We start from the raw sequence: 22,738 nt of genomic DNA on the forward strand, positions 1-22,738 counted from the left end.
ATGTATTAATCTGTTTAGATTGACTAGGTGACTCATGTAATATTTAAAAATTAAATATTATGTTAATTAAAACTTAAATTTTCAAAATCACATAACAAAAAATTACATCACTTTGTAAAATTGTTGTCCAAAACTTCTTTCGGTACCTCTCATGGACAACATATAGACATTGTTGAGTAATTTTTTTTTTATAGTAAATCTAATTTATTCTTAAACTATTTTTTAATTCCATTTATGTTCATAAGACTTGAAGAAAAAAAAACATCTATCGCTAGTCTAGAAACTATTTAACGAACATAGTACAAATGTGTTTCACAAATTCAATGTGAATTTGTGATGCGTTATCTTGGTTTTATACTTCTATTCAGTATGCCATACAGTGTGGGGTAACAATTCCATAGTATACAGTGAAAAATATATGTTCACACTATAAAGTTATTTTAACTGTATTTCCGAAACAAACATAATCACGTGAGACATTTTTCAATGTCCATTCTCATCACTCATGTTGTCGTGTGATTAAGAATTTTCCAAATCTTTGATTATTTTCTAACAAAAGCTTAACAACTTGTGCTAGAGTTACTATTTTCTCTATATTATATTATTATAACCCGAAATGATTGATTAAAATTAATATCATCTACGTAAACACAATTATTTATATAACAATTTTTCCCATCAACTAAACTGGACACGTGCAAACTTCGTGGGCCAACTTATGGCCCAATCCAATCACAACCTTCCGATTCCGACGTTCCGAGTTCCGGCCCTAAACTAAAACCACGGTGGAGAAAAGCCGATTACGGCGTTAATAGTCATCGACAAAAGGCCAAAATTCAATTATTGTTGCTTCTTCCAGGAAGGTTCATGTCATCCGTCACGTCGTCAACACCGTCGGCTTGCTTTCTCCGCCGTACCGGAACGAATAGCTTATCAAACACGTCGTCTATTCACTTAACTTCAAACTTCCGACCCCACCAACCACCACTATTGACAATCTTGACTTAAAAAATAAATACTAATCACAAAAGTTGACCCGTAGACTTAGCCCACGTTCACTCCTATGGTTCACTTGACCTGGCTTGACTCGCTTCCACAAAACCCAACTCGCCATTCTTTATATACTTCTCACTTCTCACCCACATAGTTTCCATAAGCATATTCTTCTTCTCTTTTTGAAGCTTCAAAGTCTGCAACTTTTCTTGGATTCTCACACAGATCCTTCGATTCCAAGACAAAAACACCAACATGAAGGTATGTTTATGAGTTTTTTCCTTTCCAACCATCATGGATCGCTTTCGATATCAAAATTGTGATAAAATTTTGTGTGTTTCTTGAATTTATTGCAGAAAGTTGTGTTGAAATTGGACTTCTTGGATGAGAAAACCAAACAAAAGGCTATGAAAAACGTCTCCAGTCTCTCAGGTATGTTGTAATTTGTAAATCCGAAGCACACCCATGTTGTAATTCGTGATAAAGATTCAGACTTTGATATGATTGGGTGAAATTGAAAACAGGGGTGGATTCGATAGCAATGGACATGAAAGACAAGAAGTTGACTGTAACAGGGGATGTAGATCCGGTGACAATTGTGTCAAAACTGAGGAAGATTTGTCATACGGAGATAGTTTCAGTTGGGCCGGCGAAGGAACCGGAGAAGAAGAAGGACGACGGCGGGGCTGCCGGCGGCGGTGACAAGAAGAAAGAAGACGAAAAAAAGAAAGCAGATGATAAGAAGAAAGAAGATGAAAAGAAGAAACATGAAGAAGCTTTGAAATTAGCTTATGCTGCTGCATATCATCAACAGCCATATCCTTATTACAATTATCAACAACAGCAGCAACAACCATATTACTATAATCATCCACCTACACCATACTATTCTAAAGTTGTTCAAGATGAAACCCCCAATTGTGTTATTTGCTAATCAAGCAATCAACACATGTTCATAATCATAATCATATCTCATCTGCTGCTGAAATCAAGAAACCAGATCTTGGGGAGGTTGTTGATGGATTGGAGTGAGAAATTTCCAGTTTTTTTTTTTTTTTTAATTAATGTAAATCATTTCTTAATTATAGTTATATCGGGTTTAAGAGGGTGTCATTAAGATAAATTATCTTGCCAGATCAGGAATCTCTAAATCCAGAGTAGCCATACAATAGTGAGTTGTGCAATTATGCATTGGGAGTTGTATGTTATTCTAGATATAGTATTTTTGATTCTGTGGAAAATATTTTACCTTTTTGGTTTTGAGTTAGAGGTTAGGATCTAGTGAGGAAGGAGGTATATGTAAGTGGTGGGGTTATGTTTGTTATGTAGTGATCCTGTTCTTTTAGCCATCATAATCTTGAAAAGGAAACAAACATTATTGTTTTAAAGTTTTGTAACACAATAGATATCATAATTTCAATAAATTATGTACATATAAGCATATATCATATCTCTTTCTTTTATGTAATGGAACTCGTAGTAACATATTTCATACAAATAAGTTATGTTATATGTTAATATCGTAATATTCTTATTGGAATTTCGTGAAGTTAACATATAGCGTTTAAATGTTTTTAAAATGATTCGGCAAGGTTCTAGTATATCATTAGTTGTTGTCATGTTGGTTTAAGTAAATACTTATTTTGGTTTTGTTAGTTGTCACTATATGGTTTTGCCGGCATAAACAAGGCTGCTATCTTTTTTTTTTTTTTTTTTTTTTTTTTTTTTTTTAATTAATTAATTATTTTTAAATATAGATTCCACATAAAACAATAGCAGTCTTATTGGAGTCTTGACGACACTGTATTTGTATTTAGTATTTATCATTATCGCGATCTTATCGTTTGTTAGTAGATAATAAAACACCTCATTAATCAATGGATTTTCGTTTACTAATTCACACATATCGTATTTAATAAACAACATTTGATTTATTTGAGAAGAAAATCATTGCACGTTTATGGAATCTATGATGCCACATGTTATTTCCAAATGTATAATGCCAACGATCATAAGATTTAATACTTAAAAGCATAACTTAAAAAACCTATGTCACGTATTTATTTATGATGATGTCATTTTCAAAGTCCGAAAACGATGTTTTAGAGATAGATTCGACACACACACACACAATATATATATATATATATATATATATATATATATATATATATATATATATATATATATATATATATATATATATATATATATATATATATATATATATATGGGAAAAGTGAATATACCCTTAAGGGTATATAAACTTAGGTACCCTAATCCACCATAATACGTCATTTTGTTTGATATATTCATTATAATGTTCTTAAACATCAACCACTAACTGAATTACTTTCAACATTTCCAAAATTTCACTACTATCTTCCTCTTACATCACATATTTTTGTCGAACACTATTAGGCTATATTATTATAGTTGAAAATGAAAATTATGTAAGAGGACTATAAATGTGAAATTTATAAAAATCTTCGAAGTGAATCAAGTTAGAAGTTAAATTATAAGAACATTAGAGAATTACAATGTATATATATGATACAAAACGACGTAGTATAGTGAGTTTGGGTACCTAAGCTTATATACCCTTAAGGGTATATTCACTTTTCCCTATATATATATATATATATATATATATATATATATATATATATATATATATATATATATATATATATATATATATATATAATAGAGAACCATTATTAACCAATGAACCAATACAAAGAAATTTGAAGCGATCAACAACAAAAAGAAAGGTTGTAGACTTTTACAATGCACGCACATGCACGGATTATAACAAAACCAACTTCTTTTTTTTTTTTCCATTTAAATTTATTTTAGGCAATGTTTTTTATCGGAAAAAAAAAAAAAAACGAGGATACCGTTGTTTAGGATTTTTATCCCCTTTCCACTGAGATCAATGATGATATATAAAAAAAGAAAATTTTTTTCCGAAAAAAACATACTTCATTTTCTTTGTTGAAAAGTTAAGATTTATTTTTTTATAGAAAAAAATTAATAAATATACCAAAATTCATGTTTTTTTGTAATTTTTAAACATAAATTCATATTCATATAAAAAAAAACATTATTTCAGTTCAGATTCACATTGTGAACCTGTTCAGATTCATATTGTGAGCATGTTCAAATTCACATTGTGAACCTTCTCATATTCACAATGTGCATAATAGTAAGTAAGTTTCACAGTGTGAATATGAAATGATTGAGCTTTTTCATATTGTAAATGTTGAAAATTGAAATATTTACAGTTTAAATTCACAGTGTGAATCTACACTATTCGAGTTTATTTATTTATTTATAATAATAATTCTGAGTTGATGTTTATTAATAGAGTACAAAAATTAATATTTTTTTGTATAATTAGTTTTTTTTATAAAAATAAACTTAAATATTGAAAAACCTAACAAAATAAAGTGTTTTTTTTTTTTTTTTTTTCCTAAGTTCATTTTATATATATCAACATCATGGTTCTAAGGTGTGGTGTAGCCGTTACGAAAATGTCCAAGGCGGGTTTGTGAAGCGTGACACCCAACTAACATGTCAAGGCGCACCTTATCGCGTTATGGAACGAGTTTTTTCAAACGGGTTTTTTGTTTTTTTTTATCGGGCCTAAAATAAATGAGCTTTTGTTAATTTTTTCCTATTAGATATATTAATATAACACTTCTAAAAACTTCATAAATTTGATAAAATTCAATAATTATATGATTTATATCTTTTAATTTATATCTTTTAATGTATATAATATAGTCACGCCTAGAAATTCTAAGAACCATTTTTTAAAATTTTCCATTAAAGACATTTTGAAGAAATCAAACATTAATATTATATTAAGCAAACTTTTTCATTACTTAATTTGCAATTAGTTGCCAATTGCCGTTGGACAATCGTCGGCCCACCATCGGACTGCCATCGGGCATTCGTCGTACTAACAACAAATTCAACGATATTTTTCTAGTTGTATTTACAATTTAATAAAAAAAATATAACTAAAATTTCTCTAGTAATGCTTTTAAACACACGCATTTACATTTTTAGTGCTAAATATATAAAATTTAATAAAAAATAGAATTATTTATTGACCAATTCAATTTCTGTCATCTAAATTGTAGACCTCTTTAAAAAATCTATTATTTATAAGATATATTCATAGTTCAAAAGTACAATATTCACAATTTAATAAACATACTAATTCATTAATTGAAAATCTATTAATTTCATGCAACACATTCATTTATATTTTCTCACAAAATTTATATAAAATACACGACTTAATACAGTCTATTCAAAGTTTAATACATAAATTCACAGCTTAATACAATCAATTATAAACTAATTCGAATATTCAAAGAATTCAAACTCAAACAATATCATCATCACCGCCACCATTCAAAGTTTAATACATAAATTCACAACTTAATATAATCTATAGCTTAGTGCTTGTTTCAAAGTTTATCTACACAAATATCCACAATTTAAATTTTACATACTCTATTCAAAATTAGATAAAAGTATATATGTGTATAACATTTCTTTCATCTCATGTTTCAAAAACAAACATATTCATAGAAAAATCATAGTTTAATATAGTTAATTCATAGCTTAGTACGGTCAATTTACAGTTTAATATCGTCAATTTACAAATTAATATAGTGAATTAACAGGTCAATACAGTCATTTCATAGTTTAGTACACAAAGTTCACAACTAAATATAATAAATGCATAGTTTAATACGTAAAAATTATACATTTATAACTATATTCTCAACTTAAAACTTATATTTATACATTTAGATCTGATGCGTAGTGTTTTTTCAAAGTTTATTTACACAATATTCGCAGTTTAAATTTTACATGCTTTATTTAAAATTAGAGAAAATCATATTTTTGTATAATGCTTTTTTCATATAATATTTGAGAAGCAAACACAAAATTCATAAAAAATCACATCTTAATACAGTCAATTTACAATTTAATACAATTAATCCACAACTTAATACAATCAACTCATATTTTAATACCGTCAATTCACAAGTTAATACAACCAATTTACAGGTTAATACTGTGAATTCATAGTTTAGTACACAAAGTTCACAACTAAATATAATAAATGCACAATTTAATACACAATTTCATTTACAACCATATTCTTAACTTAAAACTTACATTTATATCTTTAGATATGGAGCGTAGTGTTTTTTCAATGTTTATTTACACAATATCCGCACTTTAAATTTTACATACTTTATTCAAAATTAGAGAAAATCGTATTTTTGTATAATGCTTCTTTATTTTAATATTTCAGAAGCAAACACAAAATTCATAAAAAAAATCACATTTTAATATAGTCAGTTTACAATTTAATATAATTAATTCACAGATTAACATGATCAATTCTCAATTTAATAAACAAAATTTACAACTTAATACAACAAATTCATAGTTTAATATACAAAATATTATACATTCACATCATAACATATTTTTTCTTTACAGTATCCTAATAGGCCAAAAGCATAATCATAAATAAATAAATATGGTGTAAATATATTTTATATATCTTACTTAATCTTCAACACTAAGATTAGATACAATTACTTGGTCTATAAAATAAAAATTATTTGAATCTTTATTAACTAATTTATCTGTGAAAATAAATCCAAATTATATTACAATAATCGCCTATTATTTTAATTAATACATCACCGATTATTTAAATTAATTAGCTAAAAAGTTAAATGAATCCATTTACAAGCACTTACATGTAAGTGACTCCATAAATTGTTTTTAAATTAGGATTATTTATGTTAGTCTGACTCATCAATAACCACAATAAGTCCATTTTGATACATAAAGTGTAACCTAAATTCAAGAAGTCAAAACAGGTTAATGTGTTACCTCCTTTGCGTGTCCTTTGCGTTGATTTTCAACTACCTATACAACATTTCCGGCGACTGAATTACATCCACCACCACCACCTTTGTTCTCTTTTTCTCGAACTATAACATTGCTGGAAAACCTAGACAGTGACAAACAATCACGAACTCGTTGGATTCACAACCCCCACTGGTGCTGGAGACTAACGCCAAAAAATTGAGTAGGTTGTAGGGCACTTCCACGCTACTGCCGGCGACAAAAGTGGACCAACACCAGTATTGTTTTGCTTTAAAATACAAATCGCTAGATCTGAATCACGATACCTTTACGATATTCCATCGCAAAAGTCAATCTAGAACTCGTCAGCAATGGTCGATTGAAATTGCAGATCGGAACATCGATGATGGCGTAAGTTACAGATCTCACAACTCATAGGAGCTCGTAGTTGGCCTCACCGATCAGAAGAGCAGGAGGAGGTGGAACAGATCTGGTTACGACGGTCGAAAGTGGCGACGATCTACAATGTTGTTGACGGTAGGTTGTGGATCAGAAATTGTGGATCTGGAACTAATTAGAGGTTGTGGATCTGATAGCGGTGATAGGAGACATCAACGGTTCATCGGAGGTAGGAGACGACGACAGTACAAGGGTGGTGGTTGGTGTCACCTTGTGATAACGTTTGTGTTTTCTTCAATTTGGTGGAAGAAATTTCATTTTTAGAGCATTTTGGATAAGATAGAAGATAATTAGGTAAAAGTGTTAAGTGTTTAATTAACAGTTTAATACACTTAATTCACAGTTTAAAACATAAAATTCACAACTTAATATAGTTTAATACACATAAATTATATATTCATAGTCTTATTTCAACTTAAAACTTACATTTATATTTCAGATTTATACGTTAGTGTTTTTTTAAAGTTTACTTACACAAATATTCACAGTTTAAATTTTACATAATTTATCCAAAATAAAATGAAATCAAATATATGTATAATGCTTATTTCATCTCATATTTCATAAGCAAAGAAAAAATTAATAAAAGGTACACAGTTTAATACAATCATTTCACAATTTAATATAATCAATTCACAATTTAATACAATCAATTCACATTTAATAGAGTCAATTCACATTTTAATACACAAAATCTATAGCTTAAAAGAGTCATTTTACAGTTTAATACACAAATTTCACAGCTTAATATAATAAATTCACAGTTTAATACAAAAATATTATACATTCACAACTATATTCTCAACTTAAAACTTATATTTCAAGATTTTAATTCACAGTTTAATAAATCATTTTAGGACTCTCATGTACACCAAGGACAAAACACGAGCACTTGTATTAGGGGGCGAACCAATAAACCAACAATGATTTTCAAATTATTGATAATATCAACTGTATATAAACTAATTTTTTAGTTTTATAACTAAGTTACTTACAAAAATATTATCATATAGTATTTTTCACTAAAAATTAACCTTAATATTATTTTACTCAAATCTTTAAATATTATTAAAAGAGAAACTTTACTTCTAACCTTAACAAATCATAAATTTCCACTATTGGATTATTTGATGACATGAACATTCATCCTTAACAAAGGCTTATTCAAACACCGTTACATACTTCTTTCTTTTTTCCTTGGTCATCTACCAACTCTCTCAGTTGTAACCTAAGAAACATAAAAACCATTCCCTTTTACTTCAATCATGCCAGAAAACATAACCCTAATTCGCATCTACCTAGCCTCTTCACACGCTTCCAGGAATACGGTTAGTTCATCTTGATTTTACTCTCAATTTCAGAATTTCTTATCTTCCAATAGGGCATTTGTGTAATCGATTTCTATTCTTCATCGTTTTGTTTTCCCTTTTGGAATCATTAGATCCTTTTCAATATCAATTTCATTGTTAGAATTCCACATCCAATTTGCCCCTTTTATTGATCTCTTCTTTCTTTCTTCTAGGAAATTTTCGATGATGTTGGCCAATTCGGAGAGTAAGGTTAAGGAGATGGAGGACAGGTTGGATCAATTACAAAAAGAATTGGAAGCGTACAAGAAGATTAACAGTATTCTGAAGGAGAAAGTGTTAGAGGATACCAATGACATAGAAGCTAAGAGAGGTATCGTCCTCAATGGTGATGAGAAAAAACTCGATTGGCCCACCATTGTTGTGGGAGTTGGTGGTTTTGCTACGGTAGCACTTGTGTACTTCCGTCATGCAAACAGGGGAGCCTGAGGTTTTATTTGTATTCTAATTAAAATATGCTAGAGTTTTATAGGTTTTTTGAGTTGATCGGCTTGAACCATATTCTAAAGGGCATGTTTTATTTGTCCAATAGCCGTAGTCTATGTTTTGTATTAGTATAATGTTTTCCATTTGATCCTTTAATATCGTGATTGATGATTTTGGTGTGTTAATTAGAAAAAAAAAGGTATTATTTGTCTGTTCTTCATTCGATGGAACAGGAGACCGATTGGGTGATTTAGGGCGAAAAGCCTCAGTGGAATAGAAATGTAATTTACACACAAAGGGGAATCACGTGACGAAGGGCTTTAAAACAAAAGGGGAAATGTTAGAGGAAGGACAGGGTAAAATTGAGGTTTTGACCAAAATGATGTTTTTCATATATTAAGACTTTTTTTTTAAAAAAAAAAACCAGTTTTGTTTTGTTTTGTTTTTTGTCTTGTTCTCCTGATTAATTAAGAAGACAACTATACTAAGAAAACATATTAATCTCTACATTAAAAACTTTAACCAAGAAAGAGGGTAGGACACGTAGGAACCGAAGAAATTCACGAAGCTATTTGTTTGTGTCACTATAAACATTTTTAACAATCATTATTTTTTTTCACAAACAAATACATGACTCAAAGCACGATTGCTAATTCTAGCAGCCCTTCGTCAACTGCTATCTACTCTGAAAATGAAGACTTTCTTCATACATTTGACTTCCAGAATGTTGCTGATCTTCAAGAAGTGCATGAAGTTTATATACGTAACTTTCATTTATAAAATATATATTATGTGAAATACTTTTTGGATTATTTTTATATTAATCTTTCATTTTACTTTTTTTTTTATCATATAATTTAAAGTTACATTAATATTTTTCAGGAAAAAAAACATTGATTGTTATCAGTACAATTAAGCATGTGTGTGCTGACACGGAATGATATTATTTGGCTTATACTAAATGTCATGAGAAAGCCATAAAATCCGTTTTAATGAACGAGGATCAAATTCAAGATAAAAAAGTTTTTAATTGTTACACTTCAACTTGCATGAATAAAGAGACAGTTGTTGTTCCAAGGTTTTCAATAGTTTTTTTTATACATATTATTATAATCTTCGTTAAACTTTCTAATTTTATATAACTGAATTTGTTTATATCAATGATCTTAGTTTCTAAATCACCATTAAAGTACAAGACTTTACCAGTTTGGTGTCACTTACGTTATTTGATCGTGACACAAAGATACTTCTTGAAAAATCTGCACAAAAGATGCTTGAAAATTTTAATGAGGTTATCGATATTAACTTCATTTACATAAAACTAATTTTAACTTTTTGTCTATCTAATTGTATAATTGTTCATTTTTTAGAAGGGTAATATGGAGATTTATCCATCTACTTTGAATGTATTTTTGGATACAAAATTGACGTTCAAAATTCAAATATCAAATGATAATTTGAAGAACAAAGTTGATGGTTATGAAATCTCAAAGTTCACTGTTAATAATACAATCATTGCTCAATTGGAAAAAAAAATTAACATCAAACAGGTAACATATGAATTTGTTTCCACGTTTAGAATTTATTTCTACGTTAACGATGCTATTTTTGCTTATTGTTTTTTTGTTTTACAATTCTCATCATTGGACTCTGAGATGATTATTGAGGATAAAACCAAACGTACTATCTTACCACCACCGAGTCATTTGAGATTGTTACCGCCAACAACTACTTCAGTTAAGCAGCTTATTGAGATTGTTACCACCACCGAATCATTTGGATTGTCTTATTTGAAAGATGTCCTTCCTTGAAGATCCGAAAAATGGAAAAGCTCGAATAAGTTTAAGCCATTCATCATTATTTGATATTTTAGTTTGAAGACTTTTTTTATTAGTTTTTGTTGTTTGCTTATGGATTTGTTTGACAAGTAATTTGTTTTGATTTTTAAGTTTATGTTTGTTTTCATTTGTTTCCCATAATTTTTCCTTTTTAATCATTATGCAATATTTATAGACGTTTTTGTGTTTTTTTTATGTGGTTCCCTGCGTTTAACGCGAGTTATAATACAGTATAAAACTAAACATATGTTTTATTGCACACTTTACGATAAAAATTGTATACGAATATGTCTTCGAAAATTTAATAATAAGCATAATACTTGTAATTGATATTATTTGTTTTAAAAGTTTGTAATATATAAAATATGATAAATCTTATAATATATATATATATATATATACTAGCAGTGCACCCGCGCAAAGCGGCGGGGCGTGTAAATTCTTTTAGTGATATGTTTCCTCTACAAAAATGTTATGTTACAAAAGAAAGTACACGTCGAAGACAAAATAATCAAACTATGGTGTTATTTGGGAAATGAAGTCATTTTTTGTTCCTGGACGGTGGACTTTATAGTAGAGGAGGGAGCAAAGAGGTATATGCGATTGGAGGGATATTTGAATCAACATGCTAAATTTAAGGATATCTAAAAGGGTTCAAAATTTGAATGAATCCGAGATTTGAGGAAACCATATCAAATTGTTGAGAAATATAAGGAGATTTGATGATAAATATTTGAATTCAAAATATGGTTAAAATTTAATATTATTTTATTAATGATTACTTGTACTATCAGCTTCATCATTTGGATGTCTTAAAAAAATATTATTATTATAATCAATCTATTTTTAGAAATAGTTAGATTTCTTTTATAAGATAGTAAAGATAAGTGAATAACATGACTATTTTTATTTTATTTTTAGTAAATAAGATTAGTATAATACTAAGTCGTCAATTTCTAATAAAAAACAATTATTTTATTTATTAATTTATATAAAATTGAAATAATTGAAAGAATGAGAAATAGTCAAATAGATCAACGGATGTTATAATCACTTGGTTACACACCACGAGACATAATTGTTTGCAACTTTTTTTCTTGGAAAAAGGAAAAACAACAATTAAAATTAATATCAGATAAAAATAAGGTTTGTTGCTAAATTGATACTCCTTAAATATCCTATAAACACTTTTATTAAAGATCAACATATAATAAACTATTTACAATTTACTTTTTCAAAGACAATGCAAATTTAACAAATAAAAAAACCTTAAAAATCAAATAAAACATCTAAATGAAAAATTAAAATGCCTTTTTAACCAACCCAAAAATAAGACATAAAGAGGTGATAATAGAGTCAACATTATAGATTTTTTAAAATGCATGTTTAACAAAACAATTCATGATTCATATTCACAGTTTAATAAAATAATTCATGATTCTTATCCACGTTTTAATAAAACAGTTTAGATACTAAGACACTGTAACTGTAACATCCCAACTCTCAGGTATATAATTTAAAGTTTACAGTAATGTTCTTAGACCTACTCAACGAGTTGGATGACCCAACTCATCGTGTAGAAACGATTCAGACCGCGTGCATTTAAGGGGTCTACTCGAGGAGTTGGAGCACTACAACTCGACGAGTAGGAGCTGGACAATGAAACCCTAATTTCCAGGATTTTGCACCCTATTTAAAGTGTCATTAGCCTCCCTCAGCCTCCCTTATCGTCCCTCTTGAGCTCAAAAAACCCGAATTTCGCCTACTCTCCATTTTTGTGTGTAAAGAAGCTTGGAAGTTGGATCTTGAGAAGAAGGCTTGAAATCTAAGGAGCTTGGAGCAAAGAGAAGTTGGTGGATCTGACTCTTCTTCATCTTGGCATCATTTTGAAGGTAATAAGGTCGTTGCCTTGACTTATCTTTAGCTAGATCTATTCATGCATAAGTTTAGGGCCATTTTTAGCATGTTTGGGAATTATTTCGGGTATTGGGCATGATCTGAAGTTGTAACTTCAGATCTGGACTCCTCTAAGTCCCTATAGTCATAAAGTTATCAGATTTAGCTAGCTTGGACCCTTCTCCTTGGGTTAAACCTTTCCCTTAGCTTGGTTTTGGCATTTATGATCATGCATGTACGCAAAGTTTGCAACTTTACGTGGAAACCATGCTCTAGGATGTTAGATCTGCAATTTGGAGCTTTGGGTAGCTTAAAAATGTCTGAATGAGAAATGGACTGAAGGGACTCGACGAGTTGCATGGTCAACTCGACATGTCGGATGAAGATTCGCCGTTGTGGGTTTCTGCATGGACTCGTCGAGTTAGTGAGACGACTCGACAAGTCAGATAGGGTTTTCCCGACATTTTCGACACGCATGGACTCAACGAGTTGTCTGGAAACTCGGCGAGTCAACTAGGCTTTTCACGATTTATCAAGTTCTGGAAGGACTCGACGAGTCAGTGAACTGCACTGGACGAGTTGGGTCAACATGAACTGTTGACCTTGACCGTTGACTTTGATTTTGACCAAGGGTTGACTAGTTTGACTTTTGGGGGTATTTTAGTAATTTGGGAATTTATAGAAGTGGATCATTGGTGGATGTAGGTGTTGGATCCAGAACTGTATTTGGAGGAGTTTGACATTACCATTCCGAGCTACTTGTGAAGTGAGTTGTCCTCACTTTGCTAACAGGGTCGAAGGCACCAATGATGACCCTTTTCGGATTTGTATCCGGGTTTATTGCATGATATGCTTATAGAATTACATCCTGGTAGTTAGAATGGAGATATGCTTAGTGACCTGGTTAGGTCGGTATCCTGGTATATAGGATAATGCTATGTTAGTGACCGGTTAGGTCGGTATCCTGGTATATAGGATAATGTTATGTTAGTTACCGATTAGGTCGGTATCCTGGTTATAGGATGTTGCTATGATTAGTTATCTGTTAGATCAATTTGACTTATATATATATATATATATATATATATATATATATATATATATATATATATATATATATATATATATATGCTAGTGTATGATGTTTATGTGAACATGATTGTTTGATTCGGGTTGGGTTGAGGCGGACTTGCTTTGTGCTGAAGCCCAACATACCCTGGGCGGACCGGATAGGCTGAAGGCCCTAAGAGGCGGTCCAGATAGACTGAAGGCATGCAAGGTGGTCCAGTTAGGCTGATGGCTCATTATGCATGCTGTTTGTTTATATGATATGATTATGAGTGTATGACGTTGGTATTTTGGGGAAACTCACTAAGCTTCGGGCTTATAGTTGTTGATTTTGTTTCAGGTACTTCTGATGATCATGGGAATGCGAAGGCATGATCGTGCACCTCCTTATGTTTTTATGATTTGATTCTGGGATACTCTTGTATTAAACCACTTTGAAAACATGTTTGTAATAATTATCGGTTTTTGAATGACTTAAAAAGTTTTAAATTGGCTTGACTTTAAGGATGTTACAAGTTGGTATAAATCCTTGGGTTGAGTGAATTAGAGGAAACAATCGTGTGTCTCCAGCCTCAAACTATGAACAAGATTTTAAAATGATTTTTTTCAAATGGTTTTCAAAATACTAAAGGAGGATGCAAGTGTACGATCAGCCGGAGCTCGCGAATAGACCCCAAAATACCTTACGGATTATTTGATTTTGTGATATGTTAGAACAACATGCTAGTACTGGGTTAGGAATCTTCAGGAATTGAATGATAGAATTGCTTGATTATATGATGCCTGGTAGCCTAGGGTTTTTCCTTATATGAAATTGACATTATTACTGTAGTTTCTTAGTGTATGCATCACGGTCGTACATAATTAAGATCTTATAGCCTAAGAATGTTTGGCTTGGCCTTATTTCCTGTTCTTGTTTGATTAAGGGCTTAGGGTAGGATCAGGTATTCGAAAGTCTATAGGGTCCAACGTTATGTATGGTTAGCATGCACGAGTGTTGTAGGGTTGGTGGAAGTTTCATGGGTGGGTCGTGCGAGGCTGGGAGGCCAGTTATGAGATATTTAGTGTTACTTTAGGAGTGAGGATTGAGAGCTCGCCATGTTTATGTATATTGTTAGGGAATTGTAATGATACTTGAGACAAATATGGGTAGGTGTGGAAGGTAGTATGGGCCCATAATACTGAAAGCACAGGACCCACCCATATGTGTAGCAAGGAAGTCACAACCCCTAGGGTTTAGTTGGGAGTTGGTTCCCCGTTATTTATGAGGATTATATGTTATCTTCCTGGTGTATTTTTCAGTATGATGGTTACGAGAGTCTTTGTGACTGGATCCGGATCCGGATTAGGAGATGGCAGGCAAGAGGGACCGACAGTTCCCGAGGTCATTGGTCAGATGAGGTCGGATGAGCTGGACACCAGGATTCAAGAGATCCTGCATGATGAGATCGCTGCTCTGTTCCGGACACAGCTGTTGGAGATGTTTGGTTCTATTAAAATCGCTATGTTTGAGTACTTCAACGAGCGATATGCAGCCATTGCTGAGACGGCTGTCGCAACAGCTACAACAGCTGTAACGGAGGCAGGGGGAGGAGCTGGTCAGGATTTTCAATATCGGGACTTTGATAATATGAAGCCCCCGACATTTGATGGGACTCAGGATCTGATAAGATCCATGAGGTGGATGTATGACATGGAGGGTTGTTTCTTCATGTGCTCATGTCCTACTGACCAAAAGGTCAGATGTGCCCTGAACCTGCTGAGGTCTGGGGCAAAGGATTGGTGGAGGTTGATGTGACATCCCTATTTTCATAGCCAGAAAAGACCGATTTTGTTTATGCTTTGTTTAAAAATCAGACTAACATTTTAAATAAAAGTGTTGCGAAATTTGTTCCCAATAAAATATGATAAATATGTTATCAAAGCATTTCCGAAGAAAAGTATTTTTATTTATTTTAAAACATTTAGGATGTCATCGTCAATACAGAAACATAAGCATAAACAGATCTTACATTCATTATCACTAGTGATTTATATCTCCTTAATCTCTCAGTGTAATGCCACTTCATATCAACACCTATGATATAAATAAAGTGAGTGGGTCAGGTTGGGAAACTTGGTGAGTACATAGGGTTTTAAACCCACAATAAATAAGTTTATTAAATTTATCAAACCAAACAAACCCGATTACCCGTTCCCGTTATCCTCACTTTACATCCCTAAAACATCTAACACAAGGGACCTAGTCTTAGGACTTTTATCGGAGTTACAACACATACTTCGGGGGTTCCTCAGCAATTCATGTCAAACAAGGAAACCATGTGGGGGATGGAGTATTGATGGTGATCAAACAGTTCAACTAAACACCTATAGGTTGCGAGCCTGCTAGCGTTCCACTGGACTGTCTAGAATAGTCTGTGGTCGTCATCTATACTTTGCTAGATGACTGGATCATCAATAACATCTATATTGAGGCCTCTCGTTATTTTATTTTGTCACACAGCAACTAAAACATCTACCCATGTTTTACCCAACACATTTTGTAGATATAAAATACATATACAATTTAAATCGTTTAAAACATGTATAAGAATCTTTCATCCAGCATAGACAGCAGGTATTCAGACAACATGCACACATAGCACGTAATTTATACAAAATACTTCATATCTATGTGTAAGATGAAAGAGACCATGCAATCACTTGTTGAGGTGGTGATTCCGAACTCAGACAACGCTACATTACTCTTAAAACAATTTCCTTCGACATAACGTCGGGGTTTTCTCAAAACCGGGCTTCGCTGGAGCAGCGTTTCCGAGCAAAAATCTTTTCTTCTCGGAGTCTTCGGGCGCTCCAGATCTTCCTTCTCATGCTAGGGAGGTTCCCTAGACTTGGTAGGGGGTTAGGGAGACTAGAGAGAAGTTAGATAGAGAAAGAGAGACTTATGGTGTGAAGAAAATATGAAGGATTCATCCTTTATTTATAGGGATTTTATCGTAGAGTAGCCCTTAAGCCTCGTCTGTATCTTCCGCGTACGAGCTCCGTTTATTTATATCCACGCGTTGGTATTTACGAGTACTACAAATTTTATTTAGACCCAGTAGGCTAATTCTCATTGCATCTCAGATTTACAAAATTGTATTCGAATTTGCCGCGCTTGAAGAGTAGAGACTAAGTTTTGTCCATATCTCTAACATACGAGCTCTATTATCGAAGTTATTTGTATCCACACATTGGTTTTTACAAGTACTACAACTTTCATTTAGATCCCGTTGGCTAATTCTCATTCTATCTTAGATTTACAAAACTGTATCGAATTCATCGCGCTCGAAAAGTAGAGACTAAGCTTCGTCCATATCTTTCGCATACGAGCTCCATTTTTGACTGTCTTTTTAATGTTTAACTCCTATTAAATATATCTTCATTTATCATTTAGATTATTTTGGCTGAAAATCGACCGGTCAAAAATTCGAATTTCCGGGTTGTGCACTGTTATGCTAAACCTTAAAAAAATCATAACTTCCTCATACGAAGTCAGATGTGGGCGTCATTTTTATGGACGCTCTTAGTTTAACATATTCTACGAATTTTGTTTAGATTACTTAGGCTAAAAATATCTCTATCATAAATTCACTATTTACGTCTCCCGCTGCCGTGCCGGTTTTGCCGAAAAACTTCGACGGGTCATAACTTCTTCGTTATAACTCGGATTTCGACATTCTTTATATGTACGAAACCCTTGTAACATATACTAAAACTTGGTTAAGATTAATCCTTCTAAATAATCTTCCATCAAAAATTCATTTTTGATGCTTATTGTCTCTAAATTGACTAGCCCGAATCTATGGGAGTTACAATTATCTCCCCTTAGGACGATTACGTCCTGGAATCATCAACAAAACAAGACGTGTATAATGACTCCATACGTTATCTCTTCATCCTAGGTAATAATCATAACTTCTATGTTCCTTCGAATGAATATTTATCTCTTGGACTTCTTACTACATATAGTGCTCGATCTTGCACCCGTTCTTCACACTATATTGTAACCTTCGAGTTACAAACTAAATGCTTATTGGAGGCTCCTTCTTCTTCTTAATGAACTTAAGATAAGTTCTCTAATTACTACAATGGACCGATGTGTCATATTCTAACGGGCTATCATCGTGTGATGGAATGTTTAGACTCATGTCTCTTAGAGCCAAATTCCAGAACGGAATATACCTTCCTTCATGTACTAATGTGATATAATCACCTTTTATCATGTAGCAGCTCTAGCTACAAGTTTCTTACTTTAACAACGATCACAATCGCTTTGATTATCTTTCACTTCAATCTTCTGGCTTAGGTCAGATTCTACATCGAACTTGGTTCTCTAAACCAGGTAACATACTTGTCTTCAGTCGGACTCAATTTCACAAGACCACTAGGGTCGGAATAACAATCATCTTCTTAGTCATTACCGAAACAATGGTAACGACATACACGGACAAAACGGAATCAATTACTAGCTTCTTGGTAACCTTGTGACTTTCCTTGATCCAAGTGCGAGTCTTGTGCTTCCGATAGCATAAGCCTCTACTACCTTTCACACCTACTCATAGTCGTCCCAAGTATTGTGTCGTCGTTCTCCAAGTTATTATCGCAAAAAATTTTTTAACACATACATATGTGTCGAAACAATCATATAAATTTCTCTAGACTCTACTAGGACTTCTTCCATGCATATTTTCGATCATCAATTTTGCTTCAACTTGGTTGGTGATGGAAATGTTAGATGATGGGATAACTTCATGGATTATACCAAAAATCTTTCTTTCTGCTAATCGAAAGTGTACTTCTCCCGTACTATACATATTATTTATTAGACACATTTTAAAGGCAAGATATCACTCCTACGATATCTTCTGTTAGATACTATTCAGTATTGTAAGCCTTCTCATTTCCTCTATTTACTCAATTCACTACGAGGCTTCACCATGATGTTCTGCACACCAAAGTAGTCGTTTGGTCTAACAGCATGAGAGTAAAGATAGAGGAAGGTTTAGATGCATATTCCTCCTTATTACCTCAAAAAATTATATGCCAATTCTAATATCGTAATTAACGTTTAGAAATCTGAACACATAAAATTTTCAGATCCGGTCGGCAACAGACCATAGATCCGATTAAACGATAGCATAAAGCATCACAAATTACTAATGCTTATGTCTATTCAGGCGTACTTCCTAAAATCTATTAGACACACTCCTTACGATCATCACTTAGCATTCTAAATTTAAGTCTAGAAATAAATCCTTATTCCTAGTTCTCTTAAACTAATGCTTTGATACCAACTGTGACATCCTCATTTTCATGGTTAGAAAAGACTGATTTTGTTTATGCTTTGTTTAAAAATCATAGTGACATTTTAAATAAAAGTGTTGCGGAATTTGTTCCCAGTAAAATATGATAAATACGTTATCAAAGCATTTCTGAAGAAAAATATTTTTATTCATTTTAAAACATTTGGGATATCATCGTCAATACAGAAACATAAGCATAGATAGAACTTACATTCATTATTACTAGTGATTTATATCTCCTTAATCTCTCAGTGTAATGTCACTTCATATCAACACCTGTGATATAAATAAACTGAGTGGGTCAGGTTGGGAAACCTGGTGAGTACATACGGTTTTCAACCCACAATAAATAAGTTTATTAACTTTATCAAACCAAACAAACCCGATTACCAATTCCCGTTATCCTCACTTTACGTCCCTAAAACATCTAACACAAGGGACCTAGTCTAAGGACTTTCATGGTGGTGACAACATATGCTTCGAGGGTTCCTCAACAATTCATGTCAAATAAGGCAACCATGTGGGGATGGAGTACTACTGGTGAGCACACAGTTCAAATAAACACCTACAGGTTGCGAGCTGCTAGCGTTCCAATGGACTGTCTAGAATAGTCTGTGGTTGTAATCTACACTCTGCTAGATGACTGGATCATCAATAACATCTATATTGAGGCCTCTCGTTATTTTATTTTGTCACACAACAACTAATACATCTATCCATGTTTTACCCAACACATTTTGTAGATATAAAATACATATATACAATTTAAGTAATTTAAAACATGTCTAAGAATCTTTCATCCAGCATAGACAGCAAGTATTCAGACAATATGTACCCATAGCACGTAATTTATATAAAATAATTCATATCTATGTGTAAGATGAAAGGGACCATGCACTCACTTGTTGAGGTGGTGATTCGGAACTCAGACAGCGCTTCGTTACTCTTAAAAAAATTTCCTTCGTCCGTATCTTCCGCGTACGAGCTCCGTTTTCTACGTTATTTATATCCACGTGTTGGTATTTACGAGTACTACAACTTTCATTTAGACCCAGTAGGCTAATTCTCATTGCATCTTAGATTTACAAAACTGTATTCGAATTCGCCGCGCTTGAAGAGTAGAGACTAAGTTTCGTCCATATCTCTAACATACGAGCTCTATTATCGACGTTCTTTATATCCACGCATTGGTATTTACGAGTACTAAAACTTTCATTTATATCCCGTTGGCTAATTCTCATTCTATCTTAGATTTACAAAACTGTATGGAATTCGTCGTGCTCGAAAAGTAGAGACTAAGCTTCGTCCATATCTTTCACATACGAGCTCCGTTTTAGATTGTATTTTTATTTTTATCTCCTATTAAAGATATATTTATTTATCATTTAGATTATTTTGGATGAAAATCGACCGGTCTAAAATTCGAATTTCTAGGCTGTGCACTGTTATGCTAAATCTTAGAAAAATCATAACTTTCTCATACAAAGTCAGATTTGGGCGTTATTTTTATGGACGCTATCAGTTTAAAATATTCTATGACTTTTGTTTAAATTACTTAGGCTAAAAAGATCTCTATCGTAAATTCACTATTTACGTCTCCCGGTGCCGTGCCGGTTTTGCCGAAAAACTTCGACGGGTGATAACTTCTTCGTTATAACTCGGATTTCGGCGTTCTTTATATGTACAAAAACCTTGTAACATATACTAAAACTTTTTTAAGATTAATCCTTCTAAATAATCTTCCATCAAAAACTCATTTTTGACGCTTATTGTCTCTAAATTGACTTGTTCGAATCTGCGGGCCTTACAATTGATGACTGGGTGTTACACTGATGATCAGAAAGTTGTAGTTAATTGGGAGCAGTTCAGGGATATGTTCTGCGATCGCTACATTCTGCGGGTCGAGTGGGAGTGGTTAGCTCAGGAGTTCTATGAGTTGAGACAGGATGGTGAGACGGTGATGGAGATCACCCGTATGTTCACCAGGAGGGCGATGTTCTACCTGGAGTTTGCTTTTGAGCAGGCTCAGATGATTGAAATCTTTTAGTTTGTTGCTACCTAACTATGTGATACTTTGTTGGAGTTACAGGAGGCTGCTAGATTGAGTTACAGCTGAGAGAGCAGAGGCAGGCCTCGTCGCAGTCACAGTCGGTGCCAAAGTAGTCTAAGATCAATGATTCCAGGTCAGGAGGATAGCAAGGCGGCACTTGTGGCAAGTGTGGGAAGGGTCACTCGGGGGTTTGTAGATTAAGCAGCGTGTGCTGTAAATGCGGAAAGGAGGGGCATTTTGCAAGGCAATGTCGCCAGACGACCCCGGTTCAGGATATGAGGATCTACAACGGATCAGGTTGGTCACGTGAAGACCAACTGTCTGTAGCTCGCTAGTAGGCCGACGCAAGCTTAATCACCGGTTACACTGAGGATTACTGACGGGAGTCAGGGTAGAGCAGTGCTCCCGAGGGCTCAGGGACGCGCTTTCCAACTTACAGTAGAGGAGGCCAGGGCAACACCAGACATGGTTGTTGGTATGTTTCTATCCCTTATCTTATTAATTATATTATTTTTATGCTTATATGTGTTGTACCATGTTAGGTTCATTCTTATTGAACTCCTTACCTACTTTGGTATTATTCAACTCGAGGGCGAGTCGTTCGTTTGTTTCTCAAACATTTAGTAAGGAGTTCAACTTGCCAGTAGGAGAGTTAGAGTGTCCGTTACGGTTCTCTATCACCAACGAACATGGGGTATCCGCTTCTTCAATCTACCGGGATTACGTGTTGGAGATCTTCGAGGTATCTTTCCCGATAGACTTGATTCCGATTCCCATGGGGGATGTGTGTGTGATCGTGGGTATGGACTGGCTTAGTTGCTTCGGTGCCATGATCGACTGTAAGAGTCAGCGGGTTGTAGTTCGAACCCCAAGTGGGGAAGAACTGATTGTCTACAACGAGGGCACTAGAGTGGGATCAAGATTTTGTTTAGCTGCCATGGCTTGACAGTACATTCAACACGGGTGTGCAGGTTATTTAGCGTACGTAGTGGATACGCAGGTTAGGGATCAGACTAGGATTTCAGAGGTTCCACTAGTTAGGGAGTTTGGTTACGTGTTCCCGGAGGAGTTACCCGGAGTGCCTCTGGAGAGGCAGGTCGAGTTTATGATCGACCTAGTGCCTGGTGTGGCCCCTATCGCCAAGGTGTCCTAGCGGTTGGCACCACCAGAGATGCAAGAGTTATCATCACAGCTACAGGAACTGATGGGCAAGCAGTTCATTCATCCGAGCAGTTCTCCGTGGGGAGTGTTATATGTCTTTGTCAGGAAAAAGGATGGTTCACACCGGATGTGCATTGACTACTAGGAGTTGAACACGTTGACGGTGAATAACTGTTATCCACTCCCGAGGATAGATGATCTTTTCGATCAGTTGCACGGAGC

At 33.4% G+C, this 22,738-nt stretch overlaps 1 protein-coding gene across 1 annotated transcript; it reads left to right on the top strand.

Annotated features, from left to right (window-relative positions):
• Positions 1 to 1,117: 1,117 nt before the first annotated feature.
• Positions 1,118 to 2,260, top strand: LOC145015518 (uncharacterized). Its single transcript, XM_078974000.1, has 3 exons — positions 1,118 to 1,254; positions 1,350 to 1,425; positions 1,518 to 2,260. Exons 1-3 carry the CDS (start codon positions 1,249 to 1,251, stop codon positions 1,925 to 1,927), a joined length of 492 nt encoding a protein of 163 aa, XP_078830126.1. The 5' UTR covers positions 1,118 to 1,248; the 3' UTR covers positions 1,928 to 2,260.
• Positions 2,261 to 22,738: the final 20,478 nt, after the last annotated feature.

This window comes from Lactuca saligna, chromosome 9 (genome assembly GCF_052625555.1).
Source record: "Lactuca saligna cultivar CGN05327 chromosome 9, ASM5262555v1, whole genome shotgun sequence".
Taxonomy (NCBI): Eukaryota; Viridiplantae; Streptophyta; class Magnoliopsida; order Asterales; family Asteraceae; genus Lactuca; species Lactuca saligna.